At 42.6% G+C, this 27,351-nt stretch overlaps 1 protein-coding gene across 1 annotated transcript in view; it reads left to right on the forward strand.

The window, feature by feature from the left end:
* Nucleotides 1-27,351, forward strand: part of LOC115158938 (PEX5-related protein-like) — a 200,320-nt gene that overhangs the window by 114,210 nt on the left and 58,759 nt on the right. Inside the window, exons 2-5 of the mRNA XM_029708380.1 lie at nucleotides 52-163; nucleotides 14,666-14,881; nucleotides 22,173-22,296; nucleotides 23,871-23,964. Of these exons, the coding sequence (XP_029564240.1) occupies nucleotides 52-163; nucleotides 14,666-14,881; nucleotides 22,173-22,296; nucleotides 23,871-23,964 (546 nt within the window). The remainder of the gene's footprint in view (nucleotides 1-51; nucleotides 164-14,665; nucleotides 14,882-22,172; nucleotides 22,297-23,870; nucleotides 23,965-27,351) is intronic.

The following is a 27,351-nucleotide window of genomic DNA, read 5'->3' on the forward strand; positions in this document are numbered from 1 at the left end:
AAGGGCATGTTTTGTCTGAGTTTGAGCAGTGTCGTCTGCTTGCAATTGCAGCTGGTGAGTGAGCAACAAGAGAGCCGCCCCCTGCTAAGCCCCTCCATCGACGACTTTCTCTGTGAGACCAAGTGCGATGGAGCTGCCCGCCCAGTGACTTCAAACACAGCAGGTACCTCCACTGACCTCCCACTTCTCTCGATCTACCCAGCCCCGACGGCTGCAGTCACACCTTCATGCATTAGTCATTGACATTTCATAACACTACGACATAACAATGTAACCTATTTCAGACAGAAAACAGGGTGTTACCTGTAAAACCAACAAGGCAATGTTTATATGACTCTCTTTCAAACAGCCCCTTATTTACCACTTTCTTATAGGTAACAGAATGGTAACAGAAGGCTGAGACTCAGGTTTTTAACTTTAAAATGCATGCCAAATGGAAACCAATGACTGCAAAGTTATACCATATATCTCTGTGCCCAAGGCAGTTGTGGCTGCTGATTGGCTGAATACCCAGGGCGCAGGATGGTTGGAGTTTTGAACAAAGCAGCATGACAGAAATATGATGCCAAGTTTTCAAACTAGCGATATTTTCTTTAAGATACAGTGCCTTCACTAAACCTAGCCCTAACCTTAACCCTAAACCTAACCTTAGTAGCCAGTTGCTTATCAACAGATAGTATGACCATCTGTACTGTAGATTATCTACAGTGCCTTCAGAAAGTATTCACACCCCTTGAGTTTTTCCAAATGTTGTTGTGTGCCAGCCTGAATTTAAAATTGATTAAATTGAGTTTTTTGTCACTGGCCTACACGCAATACCCCATAATGTAAAAGCGGAATTATACTGAAAAAATATATAAAACGCAACATGTAAAGTGTTGGTCCCATGTTTTATGAGCTGAAATAAAATATCCCAGACATTTTCCACACGTACAGAAAGCGTATTTCTCAAAAAATGTTGGCGCAAATTTGTTTATATCCCTGTTAATAAATATTTCTCCTTTGCCGAGATAATCCATCCACCTGGCATGTGTGGCATGTCAAGAAGCTGATTAAACAGCATGATCATCACACAGGTGCTGGGGACAATAAAAGGCCACTCTAAAATGTACATTTTTGTCACCCAACAAATGTCATAGATGTCTCAAGTTTTGAGGGAGCATGCAATTGGCTGTAGGAATGTCGACTAGAGCTGTTGACAGATAATTGAATGTTCATTTCTCTACCATAAGCTACTCCAACGTCGTTTTAGATCATTTGGCGGTACGTCCAACCGGCCTCACAACTGCAGACCACATGTAACTACGCCAGACGAGACAGCTGATGAAAGTATTTCTGTCTGTAATAGAGCCCTTTTGTGGGGAAAAAATAATTCTGATGACTGTGCCTGGCTCCAAAGTGGGTGGGCCTATGCCTAGTCATGTGAAATCCATAGATAAGGACCTAATGAATTTATTTCAATTGACTGATTTCCTTATATGAACTGTAACTCTGTAAGAAATTTGAAATTGTTGCATGTTGCGTTCATATTTTTGTTCAGTATATGTTTTTTCATATGTTTACAAATTAATTAAACATTTAGTCAAAAGGTATTCATTCAACCCCTTTGTTATGGCAAGCCTAAATAAGTTCAGGAGTACACGTTTGCTTAACAAGTCACAGAGTAAGTTGCATGGACTCACTCTGTGTGCAATAATAGTGTTTAATATGATTTTTGAATGACTACCATCTCTGTACACCACACATAAAATTATCTGTAAGGTCCCTCAGTCGAGTAGTGGATTTCAAACACAGATTCAACCACAAAGACCAGGGAGGTTTTCTAATGCCTCGCAAAGATGGGCAGCTATTGGTAGATGGTAAAAAAATCAAAAAACAGACATGGAAAATTCCTTTGAGCATAGTGAATTTATAAATTACACTTTGGATGGTGTATCAATACACCCAGTCACTACAAAGATACAGACTTCCTTCCTAATTCACTTGCCGGAGAGGAAAGAAACCACTCAGGGATTTCACCACGAGGCCAACGGTGACATCACTACAGATCCTGGTTCAATCCCGGGCTCTGTCACAGCCGGCCGCCACTGGGAGACCCATGAGGCTGCGCACGATTGGCCCAGCGTCGTCTGGGTTAGGGGAGGGTTTGGCCGGCTGGGGTGTCCTTGTCCCATCGCGCTCTAGCGACTCCTTGTGACAGCTGGGCGCATGCACGCTAACTTCGGTCACCAGCTGTATGGTGTTTCCTCCGACACATTGGTGCGAGTAGTGTGTCAAGAAGCAGTGTGGCTTGGCGTGGTCGTGTTTCAGAGGACGCATAGCTCTCGACCTTCGCCTCTCCCAAGTTCGTACGGGAGTGATGGGACAAGACTAACTACCAATTGGATATCATGAAATTTGGGTGAAAAAGGGGGGAAAAGTAGTTTAAAAGCTGTGATAGGAGAAAAATGAGGATGGATCAACAACATTGTAGTTACATCTCAATACTAACCTAAATGGCAGAATGAAAAGAAGAAAGCCTGTATCCTGTTTGCAACAAGGCACGAAAGTAATACTGCAAAAAATGTGGCAAAGCATTTCAATTTTTGTCCTGTATACAAAGCGTTATGTTTCGCAGAAGAAAGAGACAGAGATATAGGGGACGTAGGTCTGGGTGCCTTGTAAGGATCCGACGGCGAGTGGGTAATCTGTCTTTACCATCGGTCCTATTAGCCAATGTACAATTGGATAATAAAATAGACGAACTACAAGCACGTATATCCAACCAACGTGACATTAAAAACAGTAATATCTTATGTTTCACAGAGTCGTGGCTGAACGACGACATGAATAACATACAGCTGGTGGGTTTTACGCTTTTTCGGCAGGATAGAACAGCTGCCTCCGGTAAGACAAGGGGTGGCGGTCTGTGTATATTTGTAAGCAACAGCTGGTGCACGAAATGTAAGGAATTCTTGAGGTTTTGCTCAGCTGAGGTAGAGTATCTCATAACAAGCTGTAGACCACACTATTTACCAAAACAGTTTTCATCTATATTCATCGTAGCTGTCGATTTACCACCACAAACCAATGCTGGCACTAGGACCGCACTCAATGAGCTGTATACGGCCATAAGTTAACAGGAATACGCTCATCCAGAGTCGGCGATCCTAGTGACCGGGGACTTTAATGCAAGGAAACTTAAATCCATTTTGCCTCATTTCTACCAGCATGTTAAATGTGAACCAGAGGGAAAAAAAACTATAGACCACCTTCACTCCACACACAGAGACGTGTACAAATCTCTCCCTCACCCTCCCTTTGGCAAATCTGACCATAATTCTATCCTCCTGATTCCTGCTTACAAGTATAAACTAAAGTAGGAAGCACCAGTGTCTCGGTCAATAAAAAAGTGGTCAGATGAAGCAGATGCTAAGCTACAGGACTGTTTTGCTTGCACAGACTGGAATATGTTCCGGGAAAATTCCGATGGCATTTAGGAGTACACCAAATCAGTCACTGGCTTCATCAATAAGTACATCGATGATTTTGTCCCCACAGTGACTGTACGTACATACCCCAACCAGAAGCCATGGATTACAGGCAACATCCGCACTGCGCTAAAGAGTAGAGCTGCTGCTTTCATGGAGCGGGACTCTAACATGGAAGCTTATAAGAAATCCCACTATGCCCTCTGACGAACCATCAAACAGGCAAAGTGTCAATACAGGACTAAGATCGAAAGGTACTACACCGGCTCCGACGCTCGTCGGATGTGGCAGGGCTCGCAAACTATTACAGACTACAAAGGGAAGCACAGCCGTGAGCTACCCAGTGACACAAGCCTACCAGATCAGCTGAATTACGTCTATGCTCACTTCGAGGCAAGTAACACTGAAGCATGCATGAGAGCATCAACTGTTCTGGACGACTGTGTGATCAAGCTGTCCGTAGCCGATGTGAGTAAGACCTTTAAACAGGTCAACATTCACAAGGCCGCAGGACCAGACAGATTACCAGGACGTGTACTCCGAGCATGCGCTGACCTACTGGCAAGTGTCTTCACTGATTTTTTCAACCTTTCCCTGACTCAAGTCTGTAACACCAACATATTTCAAGCAGACCACCATAGTTCCTGTGCCCAAGAACACTAAGGTAACCTGCCTAAATGACTACCGACCCTTAGCACTCACGTCTGTAGCCATGAAGTGCTTTGAAAGGCTGGTCATGGCTCACATGAACACCATTATCCCAGAAACCCTAGACCCACTCCAATTTGCATACCGCCCCAGCAGATCCACAGATGATGCAATCTGTATTGCACTCCACACTGCCCTTTCCCACCAGGACAAAAGGAACACCTATGTGAAAATGCTATTCATTGACTACAGCTCAGCATTCAACACCATAGTGCCCTCAAAGCTCATCACTAAGCTAAAGACCCTAGGACTAAACACAGGGTAGGTAACAACACATCTGCCAGGCCATGCAGATCCTCTACATGGGGGCCCCTCAGGGGTGTGTGCTCATTCCCCTCCTGTACTCCCTGCTCACTCATGACCGCATGGCCAGGCACAACTCCACCACCACCATTAAGTTTGCTGATGACATAACATTGGTAGGCCTGATCACCAACAATGATGAGACTATAGGGAGGAGGTCAGAGACCTGGCCGTGTGGTCCCAGGACAGCAACCGCTCTCTCAACGTGATCAAGACATGGAGATGATTGTTGCACGCCCCCATTCACATTGAGGAGGCTGTAGTGTAGGTTGAAAGCTTCAAGATCTTTGGTGTCCACATCACTGTCATGACTCTCCTGTGAGGATCCAAAGGATCAGCTTACAATGGATCAGCCCTACAATGCTCTCTCTCTCCCGCAGGGGAGGGTTTTACTCACTCGATCGTAAAACCGTACGTTTTACTCACTCGATCGTAAACCATAGGCAGCAGACGATTCCTTTCTGTGCCTAATTTGGGTGATCTGAATGTCTGTGTGCCTTGTGAAGAGTTTACTGCCCAAGAACTTCAACATCAAACAATGGGCACCGGGACAATATATTTCATCCTCTGAATGTTGGCAATGATGAGAAATGGAATGTGAAAGATGAATGTCCATTTTGTGATGTCATTAAAAGTTAAATGAAGACGTTATAATGAAAACTTTGTAACTTTAAGGGTTTTCACAACGTGTATATCATGTTTACATGCTTTACGTTATGTAGAAAATATCCAGTATAAAGAGAATGTTTTTGTGACGATAAGATTGTGATTTTTTTTCTCTAACGAGATCATAGTAAATTGTGATACCTTGCCTCGTATCTAGACACGCCCCAGGGAACCCAGAGAGCATGTCAGCATGACGTAAACACCCCCTTTCTACCCGAGGGTATAAAGCATTTGAGTTAAGAATGAACATATCAGACTAGTATGGCCAAGAGCTGCAGCTGAGGTCTACGATTAGTCACAACCCCGAAACGCAGCATGAGGTTGAAGAAGACAAAGGAACCTCTTAACAATCAATGCTACGGTTCAGTAGCTGTTCTCAGTACTGTATCTAAGAAGGTGAATTTAAGCAGGACCATCGGGTTATTCTCTTCAAATCATTGTTCGTCTACATGGCTTTCATCACCACTCTGGGATCATCGACACGGCTAATTAGCCATCCTCAAGAGACCACTCTTCCAGAATGAGTGCAAGTAAACAGACCACTAAGATGGACAGTGTGATATCTTGTGGAAAATCAGAGACTTACACCCGAGAACGAAGGAGAGGGCCATCCAAAGAACAAGGCCTCGAACCCTTATCATCAAGTGGAACCCAGCCCATGAAGGCCTGGGCCCAACAGAGATACCCGACGAAGACCTTCAACACGTGAACACATGCATTGCTTCTTACCCGTAAGGTCAGCAGTTCGGGGCAAGGTATTAGGGCTAAACGAAGCGTAGTTTACAAATGTATCCAAGTGTTCTCTCTCATCAATTACCTATACCGTGTGTATGTACATCTGTTATCATTTAGCTTGTTAGTAAATAAATAATCAACTCAATTTGTGGGGTACGGAATGATCATTGAGACCCAAGTTTGTGCAGATTTACGGAGTCTACGACATTCAGAATGAGACTGATATGAAGAAATTACTAATTAATGACTGGTAGGATATTGATATATTCTTGAGTTAATTCGGGAAACGGTAACTCATTAAACCAACTTTTCTCGTTGGTGCCCAAATTCCTAATGAGTTAATTGTTACATTATTAATTTAATCAAGTAATAATTAAACGTAGTGGGTAATTATTCGATAAATTGCACATTAATGATAGTCATGTCACAACATTACCAACAAACTATCATGGTCCAAACACACCAAGACAATCATGAAGAGGGCACGACAAAGCCTATTCCCCCTCAGGAGACTGAAAATAATTGGAATGGGTTCTCAGATCCTCAAAAGGTTATACAGCAGCACCTTCGAGAGCATCCTGACTGGTTGCATCACTGCCTGGTATGGCAACTGTTCGGCCTCCGACCGCAGGCACAACAGAGGGTAATGCGTACGGCCCAGTACATCACTGGGGCCAAGCTTCCTGCCATCCAGGACCTATATACCAGGCTGTGTCAGAGGAAGGCCCTAAAAATTGTCAAAAACTCCAGCCACCCTACTCATAGACTGTTCTCTCTGCTACCGCACGGCAAGCGGTACCGGAGCACCAAGTCTAGGTCCAAAAGGCTTCTCAACAGCTTCTACCGCCAAGCCATAAGACTCCGGAACATCTAATCAAATGGCTACGCAGCCTATTTGCATTGTACCCCCCCCCCCCCCCCTGTACACTGCTGTTACTCTCTGTTAATTATCTATGCATAGTCACTTTAACTCTACCTACCTCTACTCTACCTCGACTAACCGGTGCCATTAACTCTGTACCGGTACCCCCTGTATATAGCCTCGCTACTGTTACAGTGAGGGAAAAAAGTATTTGATCCCCTACTGATTTTGTACGTTTGCCCACTGACAAAGAAATGATCAGTCTATAATTTTAATGGTAGGTTTATTTGAACAGTGAGAGACAGAATAACAACAAAAAATACAGAAAAACGCATGTAAAAAATTTTATAAAATGATTTGCATTTAAATGAGGGAAATAAGTATTTGACCCCCTTTCAATCAGAAAGATTTCTGGCTCCCCGGTGTCTTTTATACAGGTAACGAGCTGAGATTAGGAGCACACTCTTAAAGGGAGTGCTCCTAATCTCAGTTTGTTACCTGTATAAAAGACACCTGTCCACAGAAGCAATCAATCAATCAGATTCCAAACTCTCCAACATGGCCAAGACCAAAGAGCTCTCCAAAGATGTCAGGGACAAGATTGTAGACCTACACATGGCTGGAATGGGCTACAAGACCATCGCCAAGCAGCTTGGTGAGAAGGTGACAACGGTTGGTGCGATCATTCGCAAATGGAAGAAACACAAAATAACTGTCAATTTCCCTCGGCCTGGTTCTCCATGCAAGATCTAAACTCGTGGAGTTGCAATGATCATGAGAACGGGGAGGAATCAGCCCAGAACTACATGGGAGGATCTTGTTAATGATCTGAAGGCAGCTGGGACCATAGTCACCAAGAAAACAATTGGTAACACACTATGCCATGAAGGACTGAAATCCTGCAGCACCCTCAAGGTCCCCCTGCTCAAGAAAGCACATATACATGCCCGTCTGAAGTTTGCCAATGAACATCTGAATGATTCAGAGGACAACTGGGTGAAAGTGTTGTGGTCAGAGGAGACCAAAATGGAGCTCTTGGCATCAACTCAACTCGCCGTGTTTGGAGGAGGAGGAATGCTGCCTATGACCCTAAGAACACCATCCCCACCGTCAAACATGGAGGTGTAAACATTATGCTTTGGGGGTGTTTTTCGGCTAAGGGGACAGGACAACTTCACCGCATCAAAGGGACGATGGACGGGGCCATGTACTGTCAGATCTTGGGTGAGAACCTCCTTCCCTCAGCCAGGGCATTGAAAATGGGTCATGGATCGGTATTCCAGCATGACAATGACCCAAAACACACGGCCAAGGCAGCAAAGGAGTGGCTCAAGAAGAAGCACATTAAGGTCCTGGAGTGGCCTAGCCAGTCTCCAGACCTTAATCCCATAGTAAATCTGTGGAGGGAGCTGAAGGTTCAGAGTTGCCAAACGTCAGCCTCGAAACCTTAATGACTTGGAGAAGATCTGCAAAGAGGAGTGGGACAAAATCCCTCCTGAGATGTGTGCAAACCTGGTGGCCAACTACAAGAAACGTCTGACCTCTGTGATTGCCACCAAGTACTAAGTCATGTTTTGTAGATGGGTCAAATACTTATTTCCCGCATTAAAATGCTAATCAATTTATAAACATTTTTACATGCGTTTTTCTGGATTTTTTTGTTGTTATTCTGTCTCTCACTGTTCAAATAAACCTACCATTTTTTACTTAACACTTATTTTTTCTTAACTACATTGTTGATTAAGGGCTTGTAAGTAAGCATTTCACTGTAATACCTGTTGTATTCTGCGCATGTGACAAATAAAATTAGATTTGATTTGAAATTCACTTTACGGCAGGACAATAACCTAAAACACAAGGCCAAATCCACACTGAAGTTGTATACCAAGAAGACAGTGAATGTTCCTGAGTGCCCATGTCACGTGTGCTCCCTCTCCGGCCTGTAGGTCACCAGGCTGCTCATTATGGCACACACCTATCACCATCATTACGCGCACCTGCGCGTCAGACTCACCTGGCCTCCATCCCCTCCCTGATTACCTTCCCTATATATGTCACTCCCTTTGGTTCCTTCCCCAGGCGTTATTGTTTCTGTTCCTGTGTCATGTCTGTGCGTTGATCGTGTTTCTTATTTTGTATTATGTTGTGTTTATTTATTAAAACACTCACTCCCTGAATTTGCTTCCTGACTCTCAGCGCACATCGTTACAGCCTTGTTTACAGATTTTACTTAAATTTATGGCAAGACCTGAAAATGGTTGTTTAGGTAATGATCAAGAACCAATTTGACAAAGCTTGAAGAATTTTGAAAAGAATAATGGGCAAATGTTGCAAAATCCAGGTGTGGAAAGCACTTAGAGACTTAACTAAAAATACTCACAGATGTAATTGCTGCCAAAGGTGCTTCTAGAAACCATTGACTCGGGTGTGAATGCTTATGTAAATTTTATTTTTCTGTATTTGATTTTCAATTTAATGTGCACATTTTTCTAAAAACATGTTTTCACTTTGCCATTATGGGAGTATTATATGTAGATGGGTGAGAAAAAAAACTATTTAATCCATTTCGAATTCAGGTTGTAACACAACAAAATGTGGAATAAGTCAAGGGGTATGAATACTTTTGAAGGCACTGTATAGAAAGCCATCTGTGTACTTGAACAACAGCATAAATACACCGATTTTACTTTTGCATGTAAAAAAAAAACGAATGATCACCGCTGCACATGCTGCCACTCTTTTGAACAGATCAGATTATACTATTTAGAATGAGCAGCCAGCTCACGAACGAACGATTGCAGCAGTGAGAAGACAACAAGCATGCAGATGCAATAAGTGAAAACCCATTATCTAACTGGGGATAGCTAGATAACATAATATCACAAAGCATGATGCGCTATCCAGTTAACTTTCATTCTGAAATAACTTCATATTTCCGAGTTAGTCAGATATTAGTATAGAAAGACTTGACATTGGCATGGCTATAGCTAGCTGCTTATCAAAGGTACATAACTGGTTAATTTGATCACAACATTGACCAAACTATTTATCAATGTTTCTCAAAATTACTGTAGCTGGTAAATTAATATGATCATGCTTTGAGATACCCCCGGTTTTATGCTGTTTTAGTTCACACAACATGTCAAATTACTTGAAGAACATTGCAGATGCAAAGTTTTGTAACAGAATGACGGCACAAACAGCACAAACCGTCATAATATGACCAAACTTTGCATTTGCCCTGTTTGGGAGGGGTGGGGGGTGTTGTTAGGGAGATCTTTAATAATAAGAGTGTTAATGAATTTACCTGCATAAAAACCAAGATCCATTTTATGACCCAGTACCTGTTTTTTGGTTACAGGGTCTGCGAAAATACTGTTTCATGATTAGGTCTTGAGGTGGGTTTTAATATACCATGTATTTTTTTTACCCCCCTACCCCTTTCCGATATATACTGCTCAAAAAAATAAAGGGAACAGTTAAACAACACATCCTAGATCTGAATGAAAGAAAGAATCTTATTAAATACTTTTTTCTTTACATAGTTGAATGTGCTGACAACAAAATCACACAAAAATAATCAATGGAAATCCAATTTATCAACCCATGGAGGTCTGGATTTGGAGTCACACTCAAAATTGAAGTGGAAAACCACACTACAGGCTGATCCAACTTTTATGTAATGTCCTTAAAACAAGTCAAAATGAGGCTCAGTAGTGTGTGTGGCCTCCACGTGCCTGTATGACCTCCCTACATCGCCTGGGCATGCTCCTGATGAGGTGGCGGATGGTCTCCTGAGGGATCTCCTCCCAGACGTGGACTAAAGCAGCCGCCAACTCCTGGACAGTCTGTGGTGCAAAGTGGCGTTGGTGGATGGAGCGAGACATGATGTCCCAGATGTGCTCAATTGGATTCAGGTCTGGGGAACGGGCGGGCCAGTCCATAGCATCAATGCCTTCCTCTTGCAGGAACTGCTGACACATTCCAGCCACATGAGGTCTAGCATTGTCTTGCATTAGGAGGAACCCAGGGCCAACCGCACCAGCATATGGTCTCACAAGGGGCCTGAGGATCTCATCTCGGTACCTAATGGCAGTCAGGCTACCTCTGGCGAGCACATGGAGGGCTGTGCGGCCCCCCAAAGAAATGCCACCCCACACTATGACTGACCCACCGCCAAACCGGTCATGCTGGAGGATGTTGCAGGCAGCAGAACGTTCTCCACGGCGTCTCCAGACTCTGTCACGTCTGTCACGTGCTCAGTGTGAACCTGCTTTCATCTGTGAAGAGCACAGGGTGCCAGTGGCGAATTTGCCAATCTTGGTGTTTTCTGGCAAATGCCAAACGTCCTGCACGGTGTTGGGCTGTAAGCACAACCCCCACCTGTGGACGTCGGGCCCTCATACCACCCTCATGGAGTCTGTTTCTGACCGTTTGAGCAGACACATGCACATTTGTGGCCTGCTGGAGGTCATTTTGCAGGGCTCTGGCAGTGCTCCTCCTGCTCCTCCTTGCACAAAGGCGGAGGTAGCGGTCCTGCTGTTGGGTTGTTGCCTTCCTACGGCCTCCTCCACGTCTCCTGATGTACTGGCCTGTCTCCTGGTAGCGCCTCCATGCTCTGGACACTACGCTGACAGACACAGCAAACCTTCTTGCCACAGCTTGCATTGATGTGCCATCCTGGATGAGCTGCACTACCTGAGCCACTTGTGTGGGTTGTAGACTCCGTCTCATGCTACCACTAGAGTGAAAGCACCGCCAGCATTCAAAAGTGACCAAAACATCAGCCAGGAAGCATAGGAACTGAGAAGTGGTCTGTGGTCCCCACCTGCAGAACCACTCCTTTATTGGGGGTGTCTTGCTAATTGCCTATAATTTCCACCTGTTGTCTATTCCATTTGCACAACAGCATGTGAAATTTATTGTCAATCAGTGTTGCTTCCTAAGTGGACAGTTTGATTTCACAGAAGTGTGATTGACTTGGAGTTACATTGTGTTGTTTAAGTCTTCCCTTTATTTTTTTGAGCAGTGTATAAAGAAGGCGGTATGGTCCAAAATATATATATTTTTGTCTGTATATGAAAAGGGTAAGTGTAACAATATGGAAATTGACTGAAGTTCATGTAATAGAGGACAACCATGACACTCCAGTGGGAATTTTCCTCCACTAAGAAGTCATGTCAGGGGGATTGTGTTATTGCGTCATGGTGGTCATCAATATTTGATATGCTAAATGCATATTGCAAACAATAAAGACACGACCACTTAATCCTGTTATTAGTGTGCTGAGGAAAGTACTGGGCACAAAGCATGCCAGTTTTAGCTAAAGTGAGAAGTTCACGTCTGATGCCCGCTGTGTCCTCACACTGAGTGGATTGGGATGATTCAAAATGACAGTCTGTAGGTTCCCAGTTGAAGGTCAGTGGCTCAGCAGAGAATTGGTGAGTGGAAACAACAGTGACTCATTTCTCGGTAATATCCACAGGTTGAGCTGTTCCGTTACAACAGTCTGAGACAAACCTCAGCTCTTGACAATAGCAATAGACAATTTGATCTCCAATAGCTTAGAAAAAAAGTATTTCAAAAGATCCATTGATATCATTGTTCTCCATCACGATTCCCACAAACCTGACTTTACCTGACCACAATAAACTGCAATAAGGAATCTTTAGAACTATAAAACATTATAATGTTAAGGTTGTTGAAAGCAGTGGTCAGAAAGTTAGCTGACATCATCCTCCAAAAATATAATAGAAACACATGGGAACGCTTAGATGACCATGACAATATAGAAATGAATCAATGAAATGAATGAATAGCGATGCTCAGCACACTATGATAGAGACGGTATACTATCCTTTGTATACATACACATCTAATAGGCCTTCAGCTGGAAAGACTATTTGGAGGTCTTCTTTTCAAGGCATCATCATCATCAAGTAGACGCAAGCGTACCAAAACAGTTTGTCCGTCCTGATTTCTTTCAGCACATCTGGCTTTTCTCCTGACACTGATAACACTTCAGACATCATCTCCATCTCCCACAAGTGTTTCCTCTGATTTCTAATTGCATTTATCATTTGAGGAGCACAGAGATATCAGGAGCGGAACACACTCTAATTATCTACAGATTACATTCAGAGGATCATCCCTTTTGTTTGTCATAAAACAGCAGTGTGTTAAATCCCGTGGGATTTGTGTACACACAGAGGCTGAATATTGCAGAACCATCATATATACTGAAGAAAAATATAAACGGAACATGCAACAAATTCAATGATTTTACTGAGTTACAGTTCATATAAGGAAATCAGTCAATTGAAATAAATTCATTTGGCCCTAATCTATCGATTTCACATGACTGGGCAGGGGCGCAGCTCCCACTGGGGAGCCAGACCCAGCCAATCAGAATTAGTTTTTACTCACAAAAGGGATTTATTAAAGACAGAAATACTCCTCAGTTTCATCATCTGTCCGGGTCGCTGGTCTCAGACGATCCTGCAGGTGAAGAAGCCGGATGTGGAGGTTCTGGGCTGGTGTGGTTACACGTGGTCTGCGGTTATGAGGCCGGTTGGACCAAATTCTCTAAAACGACATTGGAGGCTGCTTCTGGTAGAGAAATGAACATTCAACTCTCTGGCAACAGCTCTGGTGGACATTCCTGCAGACAGCATGCTTATTGCGTGCTTCCTCAAAACTTGAGACGTCTGTGGCATTGTGTTGTGTGAGAAACCTGCACATTTTAGAGTGGCGTTTTATTGTCCCCAGCACAAGGTGCACCTGTGTAATGATCATGCTGTTTAATCAGCTTCTTCATATGCCACATCTGTCAGGTGGATGGATTATCTTGGCAAAGGAGAAATGCTCAAAAACTATATTTTTCTTCAGTGTATTTTATATGGCCAGTGAAATCAGAGCAATGGAATGATATCTCTTATAACTGTATTACGATAGGAGTGTATATTACCTCACAATGTCACTGTAACAAACTAGCTTGAAAACGCAGAAAAAGCCAGTTTAAAACACAACATTTTGATTTATCAAAGGAACTACATCAACATATGCCATTATTAATTGTGTCTTTGTACACCGCAATTCAAATCTTTACTGCCAATGTTTACACCAAGACAATAAACTAAACCATCTGTTTGAATTTGTTAAATCTTTCTGCATAGCCTCTTTGCCTAAAACTAAATCTACTCACAATTTAATTTAAATGAATTAACACCAATACATTTAGTTTTTCATCTGAATAGATGCCTAGTATGCCATCTGACTAAGTAGTTATGGCATTGTTCTTAACTTTATCATAATGAAACCTATCAGCACATAATTATGAAGATGGGAAGGGCCTTTTCATTCACATACTATAGGCCGTGAGCAGTTAAATGTACATTAACCTGAAAAATAACAAAAAAGCCTTCATCGCGTCTTTGCGGTCTGTCGAACAAGTCAAGAGCTTCAAGTTCCTCCATGTCCACATCACTAAGAAACTATCAGGATCCACATACATCAACACAGTCGTGAAGAGAGCACGACAACGCCTATTCCCTCTCAAGATGCTGTAAGAAATTTGGCATGGGCCCTCAGATTATCGAAAAGTTCTGAAGCTGCATCATTGAGATAATCTTGACAGGTTGCATCACCGCCTGGTATGACAACTGTTTGGAATCCGATTGCAAGGTGCTACAGAGGATAGTGCGTACAGCCCAGTACATCAGTGAGGCCAAGCTCCTTGCCTTCCAAGTCCTCTATACCAGGCGGTGTCAGAGGAAGGCCCTCAAAACTGTCAGACTCCAGTTTGTTGAGGAATGTTAATTTGTTCATCATGACAGCTTTGTTTAGGGAGATGCGTCTCTCTGTAAAGAAAAGATTTGAACTGTATACCAAGAATCTAAACTAGTATGATCTACCCTTCTAGTTCTGACCTCCACATTGGACCTATTGGACCTCAGCGAGCACGGAGAGAGAATGAACAGCAAGCAGGACAAGAGCCCTCTGTCGTCGTCGCATGGGGAAGGGCCCAAGAACGGGCCTCACCGAAAGAAGACAACAGATGAGACAGAGCTGATCCGGGTGGCTGTGGAACAGACTGCCCCCAGCTCACACACTCCCGAGAGAGTGTCACTAGACTCAGGTACAAGCACTGGAGCAGATGGTTTACCACTGAAACTATTGTCCATTTATAGTGAATCCTTATTTCATGTATAGGGCAAATATTTTTGGTATTTCAGATTGTACTGGCAATTCTCACATAGAAACATCATTGGAAGGAAGGATGTTTGAAATGTAAAAAAGCATTTTTTTTTTTTATCATGATGAAAGTGCCAGTTTTAGGCCCTTTTAAGACCTAAACATGCCTCCTGTAAGAACCGTACATGATACAGACAACATCTTGGTGTCATTACATTCCTTGTAGTGTGATCTAAAATAAGTTGTTTCTGAAAATAAATCACATACATTTATTCAACATTAAAAATACAAATATTGGGCCTCCCGAGTGGGGCAGTGGTCTAAGGCAATGCATCGCAGTGCTATCTGTGCCACTAGAGATCCTGGTTCGAGTCCAGGCTCTGTTGCAGACGGCCGTTACTGGGAGACCCATGGGGCGGCGCACAATTGGCCCAGCGTTGTCCGGGTTAGGGGAGGTTTTGGCTGGCAGGGATGTTCTTGTCCCTTCGCGTACTAGCGACTCCTGTGGCGGGCTGGGCACAATGCACGCTGACACAGTCGCCAGGTGTACAGTGTTTCCTCTGACACATTGGTGTGGCTGGCTTCCGGGTTAAGCGGGCAGTGTGGCTTGGCTGGGTTGTGTTTTGGAGGACACAGCGCTCTCGATCTTCGCCTTTCCTGAGTCCTAATGGGAGTTGCAGCGATGAGACAAGACTGTAACTACCTATTGGACACCACAAAATTGGGGAGAAAAAGGGGTAAAAATACAAAAAATACTAATATTAATATCTCAAAACGACACTTTTGGATTGTGTTCATTTTTAGACATTGTTTGGAACAATATACTCTACAAGTACATCAAAGTTTGAGCTCTTTGCTAATTCTAAAGCATGATCAATTTTATGAGCACCACCAACACAGTGAATGGAAAAATAGATTCAAAGGCAACTCCCTCTGAATGTGCAATCCTAAAGGAGGGCTGTGATTGGTTAATGACCTATAATGTCAATTACTATTTATAAAATGGGTCATATCATTAAAAAGAACCAGAGAGCCCACTCTGGAAATTTGACGTGTTTGAAAAGTATTTTGTTACAAACAAGATATTAAGGCTGCAATATGTAACTTTTTGGGCGACCCGATCAAATTCACATAAAAATGTCAGCTATAGATCTGTCACTTATTAATAGAAAGTCTTAGAAGCGGTAGATCTGGTCTATGTGCGCTATTTCTACGCTTGCCTTAAGTTTTGTTTTTCCGTCTTTTAGTTTCAGTTTTGTACACTAGTTTCAAACAGCTGAAAATACAATATTTTAGGTTATGGACAATATATTTCACAGCAGTTTAGATAGTGTAATGATTCTCTATATAGTGGATTCGGGAAGTATTCAGACCCCTTGACTTTTTCAGCCTTATTCTAAAATTGATTAAATCGTTTGTTCCCCCATCAATCTACACACAATACACCATAAAGACAAAGCAAAAACAGGTAAAACATTTCTGCAAAACACTGAAATATCACATTTACGTAAGTATTTATACCCTTTACTCAGTACTTTGTTGAAGTGATTACAACCTTGAATCTTCTTGGGTATGACGCTACAAGCTTGGCACACCTGTATTTGGGGATTCTCCCATCCTTCTCTGCAGATCCTCTCAAGCTCTGTCAGGTTGGATGGGGAGCATCGCTGCACAGCTATTTTCAGGTCTCTCCAGAGATGTTCGATCGGGTTCAAGTCCGTGCTCTGGCTGGGCCACTCAAGGACATTCAGAGACTTATCCCGAAGCCACTCCTTTGTTGTCTTAGCTGTTTGATTAGGGTCGTTGTCCTGTTGGAAGGTGAACCTTCGCCCCAGTCTGAGGTCCTGAGCCCTCTGGAGCAGTTTTTCCATCAAGGATCTCTGTACTTTGCTCTTTTCACCTTTCCCTCGATCCGACTAGTCTCCCAGTCCCTACCACTGAAAAACATCCCCACAGCATGATGCTGCCACCACCATGCTTCACCGTAGGGATGGTGCCAGGTTCCTCCAGATTTGACGATTGGCGTTCAGGCCAAAGAGTTCAATCTTGGTTTCATCAGAACAGAGAATCTTGTTTCTCATGGTCTGTGAGTCCTTTTGGTGCCTTTTGGCAAAGTCTAAGTGAGCTGTCATGTGCCTTTTACTGAGGAGTGGCTGCTTTACCATAAAGGCCTGATTGGTGGAGTGCCTGCAGAGATGGTTGTACTTCTGGAAGGTTCTCCCATCTCCACAGAGGAACTCTGAAGCTCTGTCTGATTGACCATCAGGTTTTTGGTCACCTTCCTGACCTTGGCCCTTCTCCCTTGATAGTTCAGTTTGGCCGGGCGGCCAGCTCTAGGAAGAGTCTTGGGAGTTCCATTTAAGAATGATGGAGGCCACTATGTTCTTGGGGGCCCTCAATGCTGCAGACATTTTTGGTACCCTTCCCCAGATCTGTACCTTGACACAATCCTGTCTCAGAGCTCTACAGACAATTCCTTCGACCTCATTGCTTGGTTTTTGCTCTGACATGCACATGCACCTGTGGGACCTTATATAGACAGGTGTGTGCCTTTCCAAATCATGTCCAATCAATTGATTTTACCAGAGGTGGACTCCAATCAAGTTGTAGAAACATCAAGGATGATCAATGAAAACAGGATGCACCGGAGCGCAATTTCGAGTCTCATAGCAAAGGGTCTGAATACTTAAGTAAATACCTGTTTTTGCTTAGATATTATGGGGCATTGTGTGTAGATAGATTTCTTTCTTTATTTATCCTTTATTTAACTAGGCATTTCAGTAAATAACAAATTATTTACAATGACTGCCTACCAAAAGGCAAAAGGCCTGCTGCGGGGACGAGGGCTGGGATTAATATAGATTTAAAAAAATATATATATAGGACAAAACACACATCACGACAAAAGAGACATTACAACACTACATAAAGACAGACCTGAGACAGCAGCATAGCAAGGCAGTAACACATGACAACACAGCATGGTAGCAACCACAACATACAAAACATGGTACAAACATTCTTGGGCACAGACAAGGGCAGGAAAGGCAAGAAGGTAGAGACAACAATACGTCATGCAAAGCAGCCACAACTGTCAGTAAGAGTGTCCATGATTGAGTCTTTGAATGAAGAGATTGAGATAACTGTCCAGTTTGAGTGTTGCAGTTCGTTCCAGTTGCTAGCTGCAGCGAACAGAAAAGACGAGCGACCCAGGGATGTGTGTGCTTTGGGGACCTTTAACAGAATGTGACTGGCAGAACGGGTGTTGTATGTGGCGGATGAGGGCTGCAGCTGATATCTCAGATAGGGGGGAGTGAGGCCTAAGAGGGTTTTATAAATAAGCATCAACCAGTGGGTCTTGCGACGTGTATAGAGAGATGACCAGTTTAGAGAGTAGTATAGAGTGCAGTGATGTGTCCTATAAGGAGCATTGGTGTCAAATCTGATGGCCAAATGGTAAAGGACATCTAGCCGCTAGAACCTTTACCTGCTGATCTATAAAGTACGTCTCATCTAGCATGGGTAGGATAGTCATCTGAATTAGGGTTAGTTTGGCAGCTGGGGTGGAAGAGGAGCGATTACAATAGAGGAAACCAAGTCTAGATTTAACTTTAGCCTGCAGCTTTGATATGTGCTGAGAGAAGGACAGTGTACCGTCTAGCCATACTCCCAAGTACTTGTATGAGGTGACTACCTCAAGATCTAAACCCTCAGAGGTAGTAATAACAACAATGGGGAGAAGGGCATTCTTCTTATCAAACCACATGACCTTTGTTTTGGAGGTGTTCAGAACAAGGTTAAGGGCAGATAAAGTTTGTTGGACAGTAACAAAGCTTTGTTGTAGAGCATTTAACACAAACTCCGGGGAGGGGCCAGCTGAGTATAAGACTGTATCATCTGCATATAAATCAATGAGAGAGCTTCCTACTGCCTGAGCTATGTTGTTGATGTAAATTGAGAGGAGCATGGGGCCTAGGATCAAGCCTTGCAGTACTCCCTTGGAGACAGGCAGTGGCTGAGACAGCAGATGTTCTGACATTATACACTGCACTCTTTGAGAGAGGTAGTTAGCAAACCAGGCCAAAGACCCCTCAGAGACACCAATACTCCTTAGCCGGCCCACAAGAATGGAATGGTCTACCGTATCAAAAGCTTTGGCCAAGTCAATAAAAATAGCAGCACAGCATTGCTTAGAATCAAGGGCAATGGTGACATCATGAGGACCCTTAATCTTGCGTATATCCTACCACTGGGGGCGCCCATTTTCAACGGCCTACTAATCAAACTCAGAAGCCAGGACATGCATATACTTATTTTATATGGATAGAAAACACCCTAAAGTTTCTAAAACTGTTTGAATGGTGTCTGTGAGTATAACAGAACTCGTATGGCAGTCAAAACCCCGAGACCGATTGAACCAGGAAGTGGGATTCTGAATTGTGGACTCGACTTCACAGCCTTCCCTGTAATTCACAACGTGAAAAAATGATAATTGAGCATTTTCAAGTGCTTCCACTAGATGTCCCCAGTCTTTACAAAGTGTTTTGAGGCTTCTGCTGTCGAAACTCAGTGCAGGAGACGATGTGGCAATTGGTCACAGTAGGAGGGCCATCAGCATTATGACGTCGGCGGTCGTGTCTGCCCCCACCTTTGGAAACGTTTTGAAACACAATGAAATCGTCCCACTCGAATCTGATTGGCTCTCTTGTTGAAACAGGCCCTGAAGATTAATGTTATACAATGTTTGACATGTTTGAACGAACCTACAGGAGGGAAAAAAGTCATTTTTCGTTAGCCAAGTCCCGCGCCCGTATCAACATTTGGATACAGCCTTCTGACGCGCTAACAACAGCAAGCTAATGGAACATAAAGGATGGACTTTTTCGACCGAAAATACATTTGTCGTGGACCTGGGATTCCTGGAAGTGCTTTCTGATGAAGACAACTAAAGGTGAGGGATTATTGGCAATATTATACAAGATCAGATGTGATGTGCGATTGTTCCAAGATGGCGACGAGCTAGGCTTTCTAGCTCATTTTCTGAGTATCGCATCCCCTTTTATCTCGAAGTGTGATTACCCTGTAAAGTTAATTTAAAATCTGTTATGACGGGTGTTTTCAAGAGATATTCATCTATAAATCTTAGATTGACAATATAAAAAAAAAAAATCGTTTTCGAATAGTAATTTATAAAATTGTAGCACTGTTTCCCGGGACGCATTTTATGGGAAAATAGTTAGTCAACGTCAGGTGCCGATGTAAAATGCTGTTTTTATATAGAAATATGACCTTTATTGAACAAAAGATTGCATGCTGTGTGTAACATGATGTCCTAGGTGTGTCATCTGATGAAGTTTGTAAAAGGTTAGTGCTGCATTTAGCTGTTTTTTGGTTATATGTGATGCATGTGCTTGGTCGGAAAATTCATATGATGCTACTTTTACCATGTACTCCTCTAACATAATCTAATATTGTGCTTTTCCTGTAAAACCTTTTTGAAATCGGACAACAAGGGTCGATTCAAGAGAGGTGTATCTATAAAAAAAAAATATTGAATTTCGTTATGCTAATGTCGCTAGGAGTTTTTCGCTGGAAAATGATCCTGCTAACGGGATGAGAGTCTCAAGATTAAGGTTGCAGTGACACATCCATAATCTGAGAGGAAAACAGATTGCATGCCAGAGAGAATACTATAGACATCAAAGCTAGTCAGATGATTATTGACAAGTTTTTCCAACACTTTTGATAAACAGGGCGAAATAGAAATAGGCCTATAACAGTTAGGATCAGCTTGATCACCCTCTTTAAATAAAGGACGAACCGTGGCTGCCTTCCAAGCAATGAGAACCTCCCCAGAGAGGAGAGACGGGTTAAAAAGGTCAGAGATATGCTTGGTGATGATAGGGGCAGCAACCTTAAAGAAGAAAGGGTCTAAACCATCTAACCCAGATGGGTTTTTGGCGTCAAGTTTAAGAAGCTCCTTTAGCACCTCGGACTCAGTGACCGCCTGCAGGGAGAAACTTTGTAGCGGTGCTAAGAAAAAAGAGGGAGGAGCGTCGGGGCTAATTGCGTTAGAAGGGGTGGGAGATGAGGAAATGTTGGACGGGCAAGGAGGCATGGCTGAGTCAAATAGGAATTTGACTCAGCCAAATTAATGAAGTGACTTAATGAAGTGGTGATTAAAGAGCTCAGCCATGTGCTTGTTGTCCGTAACAACCACATCATCAACATTAAGGGACATGTTGTGAGGAGGGTTTATTCTCCAGGGCTTTAACTGTTTTCCAGAACTTCTTGGAGTTACTCCCACAGAGAGAGAACTGCTCCTTAAAAAGTAACTAACTTTGGCCTTCCGGATAACCTGAGTGCACTTATTTCTCATTTGCCTGAACGAGAGCCAGTCAGCCTATGTATGCCTGTGCCGAGCGTTTTACCAAATGCAAATCTTGAGGTGGAGTAACTCTGCAAGATCACAATCGAACCAGGGGCTAGACCCGTTTTTAATTCTCATTTTCTTCATGGGTGCGTGTTAACAATACCACTGAAAATATTAAAAAAGAAGGTCCAAGTGTCTTCGACAGAGGGGATCAAGCTGATTCTATACCATTTTACAGAGGCCAGTTCAAGGAAGGCTTGCTCATTAAAGTTTTTTAGCGAGCGTCTATGACAAATCACAACAGGTCGTTTCACTGAGTAGCTATTACGAACACAGGCTGCAAAACAGTGATCACTAAGGTCATTACAGAAAACACCAGACTGATACCTATCAGGATTATTTGTGAGGATAACATCAAGAAGAGTAGCCTTTTCTGGGTGTTTGGAGTCGTACCTTGTGGTATTGGTAATAATCTGAGAAAGATTTAGGGAGTCCCATTGCTTTAGGACTTGGTCAGGTGGTTTAAGCATGTCCCTTGTTCATGTTCAAGATGGTCCAAAGAAAGATCAGGCAATTGCCTGTAATGAACAGATCATCTTAAAAGACATTAAGAGGTAACAGACGATTAGTTTCCCATTAGCAAGTTGAGGAGGTTAAAGTATTTTACTCTTCAACTGAGTTCTAATTATGTGTAGCAAGTAATTCATGATAAAAAATGTAAGTATAACCCTGGGTATCATTTACAAGCGAAGTTCATGTCCCTCCCATGACTCTGTCCAGATGGCAATGTTTTTTTCCCTTAGCTGATTATGTTGTATTGTACCCTGCTGTTAGCTGATTTCTCCATGATTGCTCTTCCCAGTCATCATTGCCTCTCCTTTGGAGAAATGGGAAGAGCTAAACCTCCACCCTGAAAGAAACGGCAGCAGAAAGTGGAAATTGGAAAGACAACGTTCATCGAGAAACTCCTCCAGCGAACATCTGTGGTAAGTAACCTTCCTGTTATATCCAAGTCAGTTCCAAATCTGTTAAATTGCAGTTTGTTCACACACATGCATTTCCATCAACAACAACAAAAAAGGACAAATGAGCAGTTCATAGGAGCATGTTATATTGGGTGTCTAATGAAAGCTAAGAGTCTATATTTTTGAGAAATGAAGGCATGCAGTGCATCCGGAAAGTATTCAGACCTCTTGACTTTTTCCACATTTTGTTATGTTAGTCTTACTCTAAAATGTATAAAATGATTTTCCTTGAAATGTTTCTACAACTTGATTGGAGTCCACCTGTGGTAAATTCAATTGACTGGACTGTGCGACCTTACATAGACAGGTGTGTGGCTTTCCAAATCATGTCCAATCAGTTGAATTTACCACAGGTGGACTCCAATCAAGTTGTAGAATCATCAAGGATGATCAATGGAAACAGGATGCACCTGAGCTCAATTTTGAGTCTCATAGCAAAGGGTCTGAATACTTATGTAAATAAGGTATTTCTGTTTTTTACCTTTAATACATTTGCTAAACATTTTTGCTTTGGGGTTAATGTGCGTAGATTGATGAGGCAAAAAAACTATTTAATCTATTTTAGAATTAGGCTGTAACATAACAAAATGTACTTTCCGAATGCACTGTATATACATTTTCCAACTATTTTCCATCCCAAAAAATGTGGAATAAACATTTTCGATCCCAAAAAAATTGGAATAAGCAAAGGCTTTGATTTCTGGTAAAACAGATGGAAAATGTGTTTTAAACAACATCAACCAGGAAAAAGTCTTAAAAAGGTATTATAAATACATAAAATCACAATAATATTGAAGTAAAGACTCCTGCCAACTAATAAACACAATTATTTGCCTTCTGTAAGTTTAAAAATAACATTGCCTTGTGCCTTGTAATTCCGTTATAAAAAACCCCCACATATCTTTAAGATATTTTAAAAATATATGTCCCTCATGAGGAGGGATAAGGAAAGTTTACAGAAGCAACAAGTAAAAGGTAGACCTACCAATTTGTGTTTTTACTGATAAAGTTTGTTTATGAATTATTAACAGATTAAAACTTTGTAATTCTGTTACCAAATCGGTAACAGGAAACCATTGTAGTTACAAATCACAGTTGGGTCAAGGAGTTGTCATTGGAGTCACTTTTATTGTAAATAAGAATAGAATATGTTTCTAAACACTTCTACATTAATGCTACCATGATTACAGATAATCATGAATAATGATGTGTGACAGTTACAGAAGCACAAATATCGTACCCCCAAGACATGCTAACCTCTCACCATTACAATAACAGGGGAGGTAAGCATTTTTCTTGGGGGGAATACTGTATTTGTGTCTAACTTTCTCACACATGATTATTCACGATTTATGCAGGACTATCCATAATCATGGTAGTATCCACATTAATGTAGTGTTTAGAAACATATTCTATTCTTATTTACAATATGTAGCAATTTCTGCATATTGCACCTTAAATCGTTTTGAGGGAGTAATGAATGCAGAGTGGATCTTTTTTTTAAATTTTGGGGTTTAATTATCCTTTCTCTTTAGGTCCATAGACTACAAAACACAACCAGAGGCAACCTCCATGAACTCATTGGAAGGGAATACCAAAGCAGAGGCAGAGCCAGCTCTAGCATTTCAAGTAAGCTGAGTCCTGAGTAGTCATTGCAGACCATTATTGTCTGTTCTGTCTGCACTTGTAATCAATAGTATTTGGAGTTTAACGTTTTTTTCACCTCGAAAACGGATGGTTTTGATTAGAAGCATGTTAGGCTGCTCTGTGACATGTTGAGAGAACTCTGCTTTGTTGGATGGAAGGGTTTTGGGACACATATAAACCATAGTGGTCAAGCCAATCTCCTGATTCCAGTCACTGTACTGGATCCCTGTGATGTGACCATGTTTTAACCTGCCATCTTCTGCTAACACCTCATATTCTTCCGTTACAGCTCAACAGACAGTATATTAGTGGAAGACATGTAAGCTTCTCTATGCATCCTTTCCTATGATATTGAAAGACATTTGCACCGAGCAGACATCACCACAGAATGTAATTCGAGTTGAATTTTTAATTTTTTTAAAGTGTTGGTTCTGCAACAAAGATACCAGTTAAACCAGAAGAGTCCCATGTTGGCTTTTGAAATGTTTTCTTTGTGGTGCTCCATGGTCCAAATGTCAAGCGCTTCCCTCCTAAGTGCCCGTGGTCTCTATACAAGTTTGCATGAGGGTCCTGTTACTATCCACCCATTATTATATTAATAGCTCATGAATAATTCAGTAGCCTTTACTTTGAGCCCACAGTGTATCTCAGACCAACTAAGCTTGCATCACCTTTCAACATCTCTTTAAATAATAGATTTTGGATTAAAGATAGCCACCGAAGGTGGGGCGTTTCAGCCCAGTGATGTTGTAAATAGTGGCAGGTGCTCACACACGCAATGTATTGAGAGAGGAATGCTTTGTTTGAATGAATTTTTGAGTATTGGTCTAGATTAGAACAAAGGCTATCTGAAAAATTACGTAAACCCTTCACACCTCCCTACAGCTTTACTGTACCTTGACATATTGTATACAATAGCATGTGGAACTGCCTGGAAAGTTTGGAAAGAAACGTGACTTTTTTTTCTTCCTTTTGGCCCTTATAAATTGCTTGACATAATCAGTGGCATTAACCTGGGTAAAGTTAATTCTCTGGAGGCCATTAATATCTAGATAAGCCAACTTCAATTAGACCTCGCATAAATCAGGTCTTTCTAATGACTAGCTATGGAAATGGAAAATGTGATGTTACAGGTAGTGGCAGAGCTGACACGAGGCCTTACAAAACAGATTAGTCATCAGAATGCGACAGCCAGGCAGCTGTGGCAGTGGGAGCCGACTGACTTGCATTCTACCATAGGGCTATAAAATGGCTCTCTGCATAGAGCATGTTCGTAAAGGATATATCCACCACTTTAACCTAATTTTCATTATCTCCAGCACAATACCATGTGAAAATTGCACATTTCTACGTTTTGTAGAAAAACATGGAAGTTAAAAAGTTCTAACCGATTACATCATCCAAAGTTAAATCATTTTAAAAATAGCGATTTTCAAACACTATGAGATTAGCGGCGACGTCGGGAGTAAGAAAATACCCTCCCCCTGGCTAGAAACTCATTGCAGGTTTTGAAATTTCACCGTTTTACTTACTTTTAATACGACCTTGTGATGTCACAGAGAAGCATTTCTTAGCACCTTATGTTTTTAACTACAGATCTAGCACTGTTTTGGTGCTGGAGATAATGAATGAGGTTGAAAAGTGGCAGAATGGCCTTTTAATTCAATTCCTTGACCATTGCTAATTACAGTTACTCTAGTAATTGTCATGACTCTCTCTCCTTGGTGAGGATCAAAGGCGCGAGATCAGCTTGGCACATGGCTGACAGATAGCCAGACCCCCCCCCCCTCCCACAGGAGAGGGGGGGGTTATCACTTAACAGCCGGTCATAAATAGTTTGCAGAAACTCTTTCTTGCCCTGCAGTATTGGAAGACTGAAACTCCTTTGTTACAGAGAGTGTGGCCCGCCTATAAACAGAAACATCAAAAGATTGGACATAGGAACATTATTTCTGAAATGGTATGGTTGGTAGGGACTTAAAGAATAATCCTGTCACATTGTTTATTATTTTGCGACATCATTAGGGTGTTACATCAAGGTAACGCTAACTCTGAAAGTGTATCAGCTATCCATCTAAAAAGAAAAGTCCTCTCACTGTCAACTGCGTTTATTTTCAGCAAACTTAACATGTGTAAATATTTGAATGAACATAACTAGATACAACAAGTTCCACAGACATTTGACTAACAGAAATTGAATAATTTGTCCCTGAACAAAGGGGGGGTCAAAATCAAAAGTAACAGTCAGTATCTGGTGTGGCCACCAGCTGCATTAAGTACTGCAGTGCATCTCCTCCTCAAGGACTGCACCAGATTTGCCAGTTCTTGCTGTGAGGTGTTACCCCACTCTTCCAAGAAGGCACCTGCAAGTTCCCAGACATTTCTGGGGGGAAATGCCCTAGCCCTCACCCTCTGATCCAACAGGTCCCAGACATGCTGAATGGGATCGACATCCGGGCTCTTCGCTGGCCATGGCAGAACACTGACATTCCTGTCTTGCAGGAAATCACGCACAGAACGAGCAGTATGGCTGGTGGCATTGTCATGCTGGAGGGTCATGTCAGGATGAGCCTGCAGGAAGGGTACCACATGAGGGAGGAGGATGTCTTCCCTGTAACGCACAGTGTTGAGATTGCCTGCAATGACAACAAGCTCAGTCCGACAATGCTGTGACACACCGCCGCAGACCATGACGGACCCTCTACCTCCAAATCGATCCCGCTCCAGAGTACACACCTCTGTAACGCTCATTCATTTGACGATAAACGCGAATCCGACCATCACCCCTAGTGAGACAAAAAGAGCACTTTTTGCCTGTCTGGTCCAGCGACGGCGGGTTTGTACCCATAGGTGACGTTGTTGCTGGTGATGTCTGGTGAGGACCTGCCTTACAACAGGACTACAAGCCCTCAGTCCAGCCTCTCTCAGCCTATTGCGGACAGTCGAGCACTGATGGAGGGATTGTGCATTCCTGGTGTAACTCGGGCAGTTGTTGTTGCCATCATGTACCTGTCCCGCAGGTTTGATGTTCGGATGTACCGATCCTGTGCAGGTATTGTTACACGTGGTCTGCCACTGTGAGGACGATCAGCTGTCCATCCTGTCTCCCTGAAGCACTGTCTTAGGCATCTCACAGTACGGACATTGCAGTTTATTGCCCTGACCATATCTGCAGTCCTCATGCGTCCTTGCAGCATGCCTAAGGCATGTTCACGCAGATGAGCAGGGACCCTGGGCATCTTGCTTTTGGTGTTTTTCAGAGTCAGTAGAAGGGCCTCTGTAGTGTCCTAAGTTTTCATAACTGTGACCTTAATTGCCTGTAATTGTCTGTAAGCTGTTATTGTCTTAACGACCGTTCCACAGGTGCAT

The sequence above is a fragment of the Salmo trutta genome, chromosome 22 (genome assembly GCF_901001165.1).
Source record: "Salmo trutta chromosome 22, fSalTru1.1, whole genome shotgun sequence".
In the NCBI taxonomy this organism is placed as follows: domain Eukaryota; kingdom Metazoa; phylum Chordata; class Actinopteri; order Salmoniformes; family Salmonidae; genus Salmo; species Salmo trutta.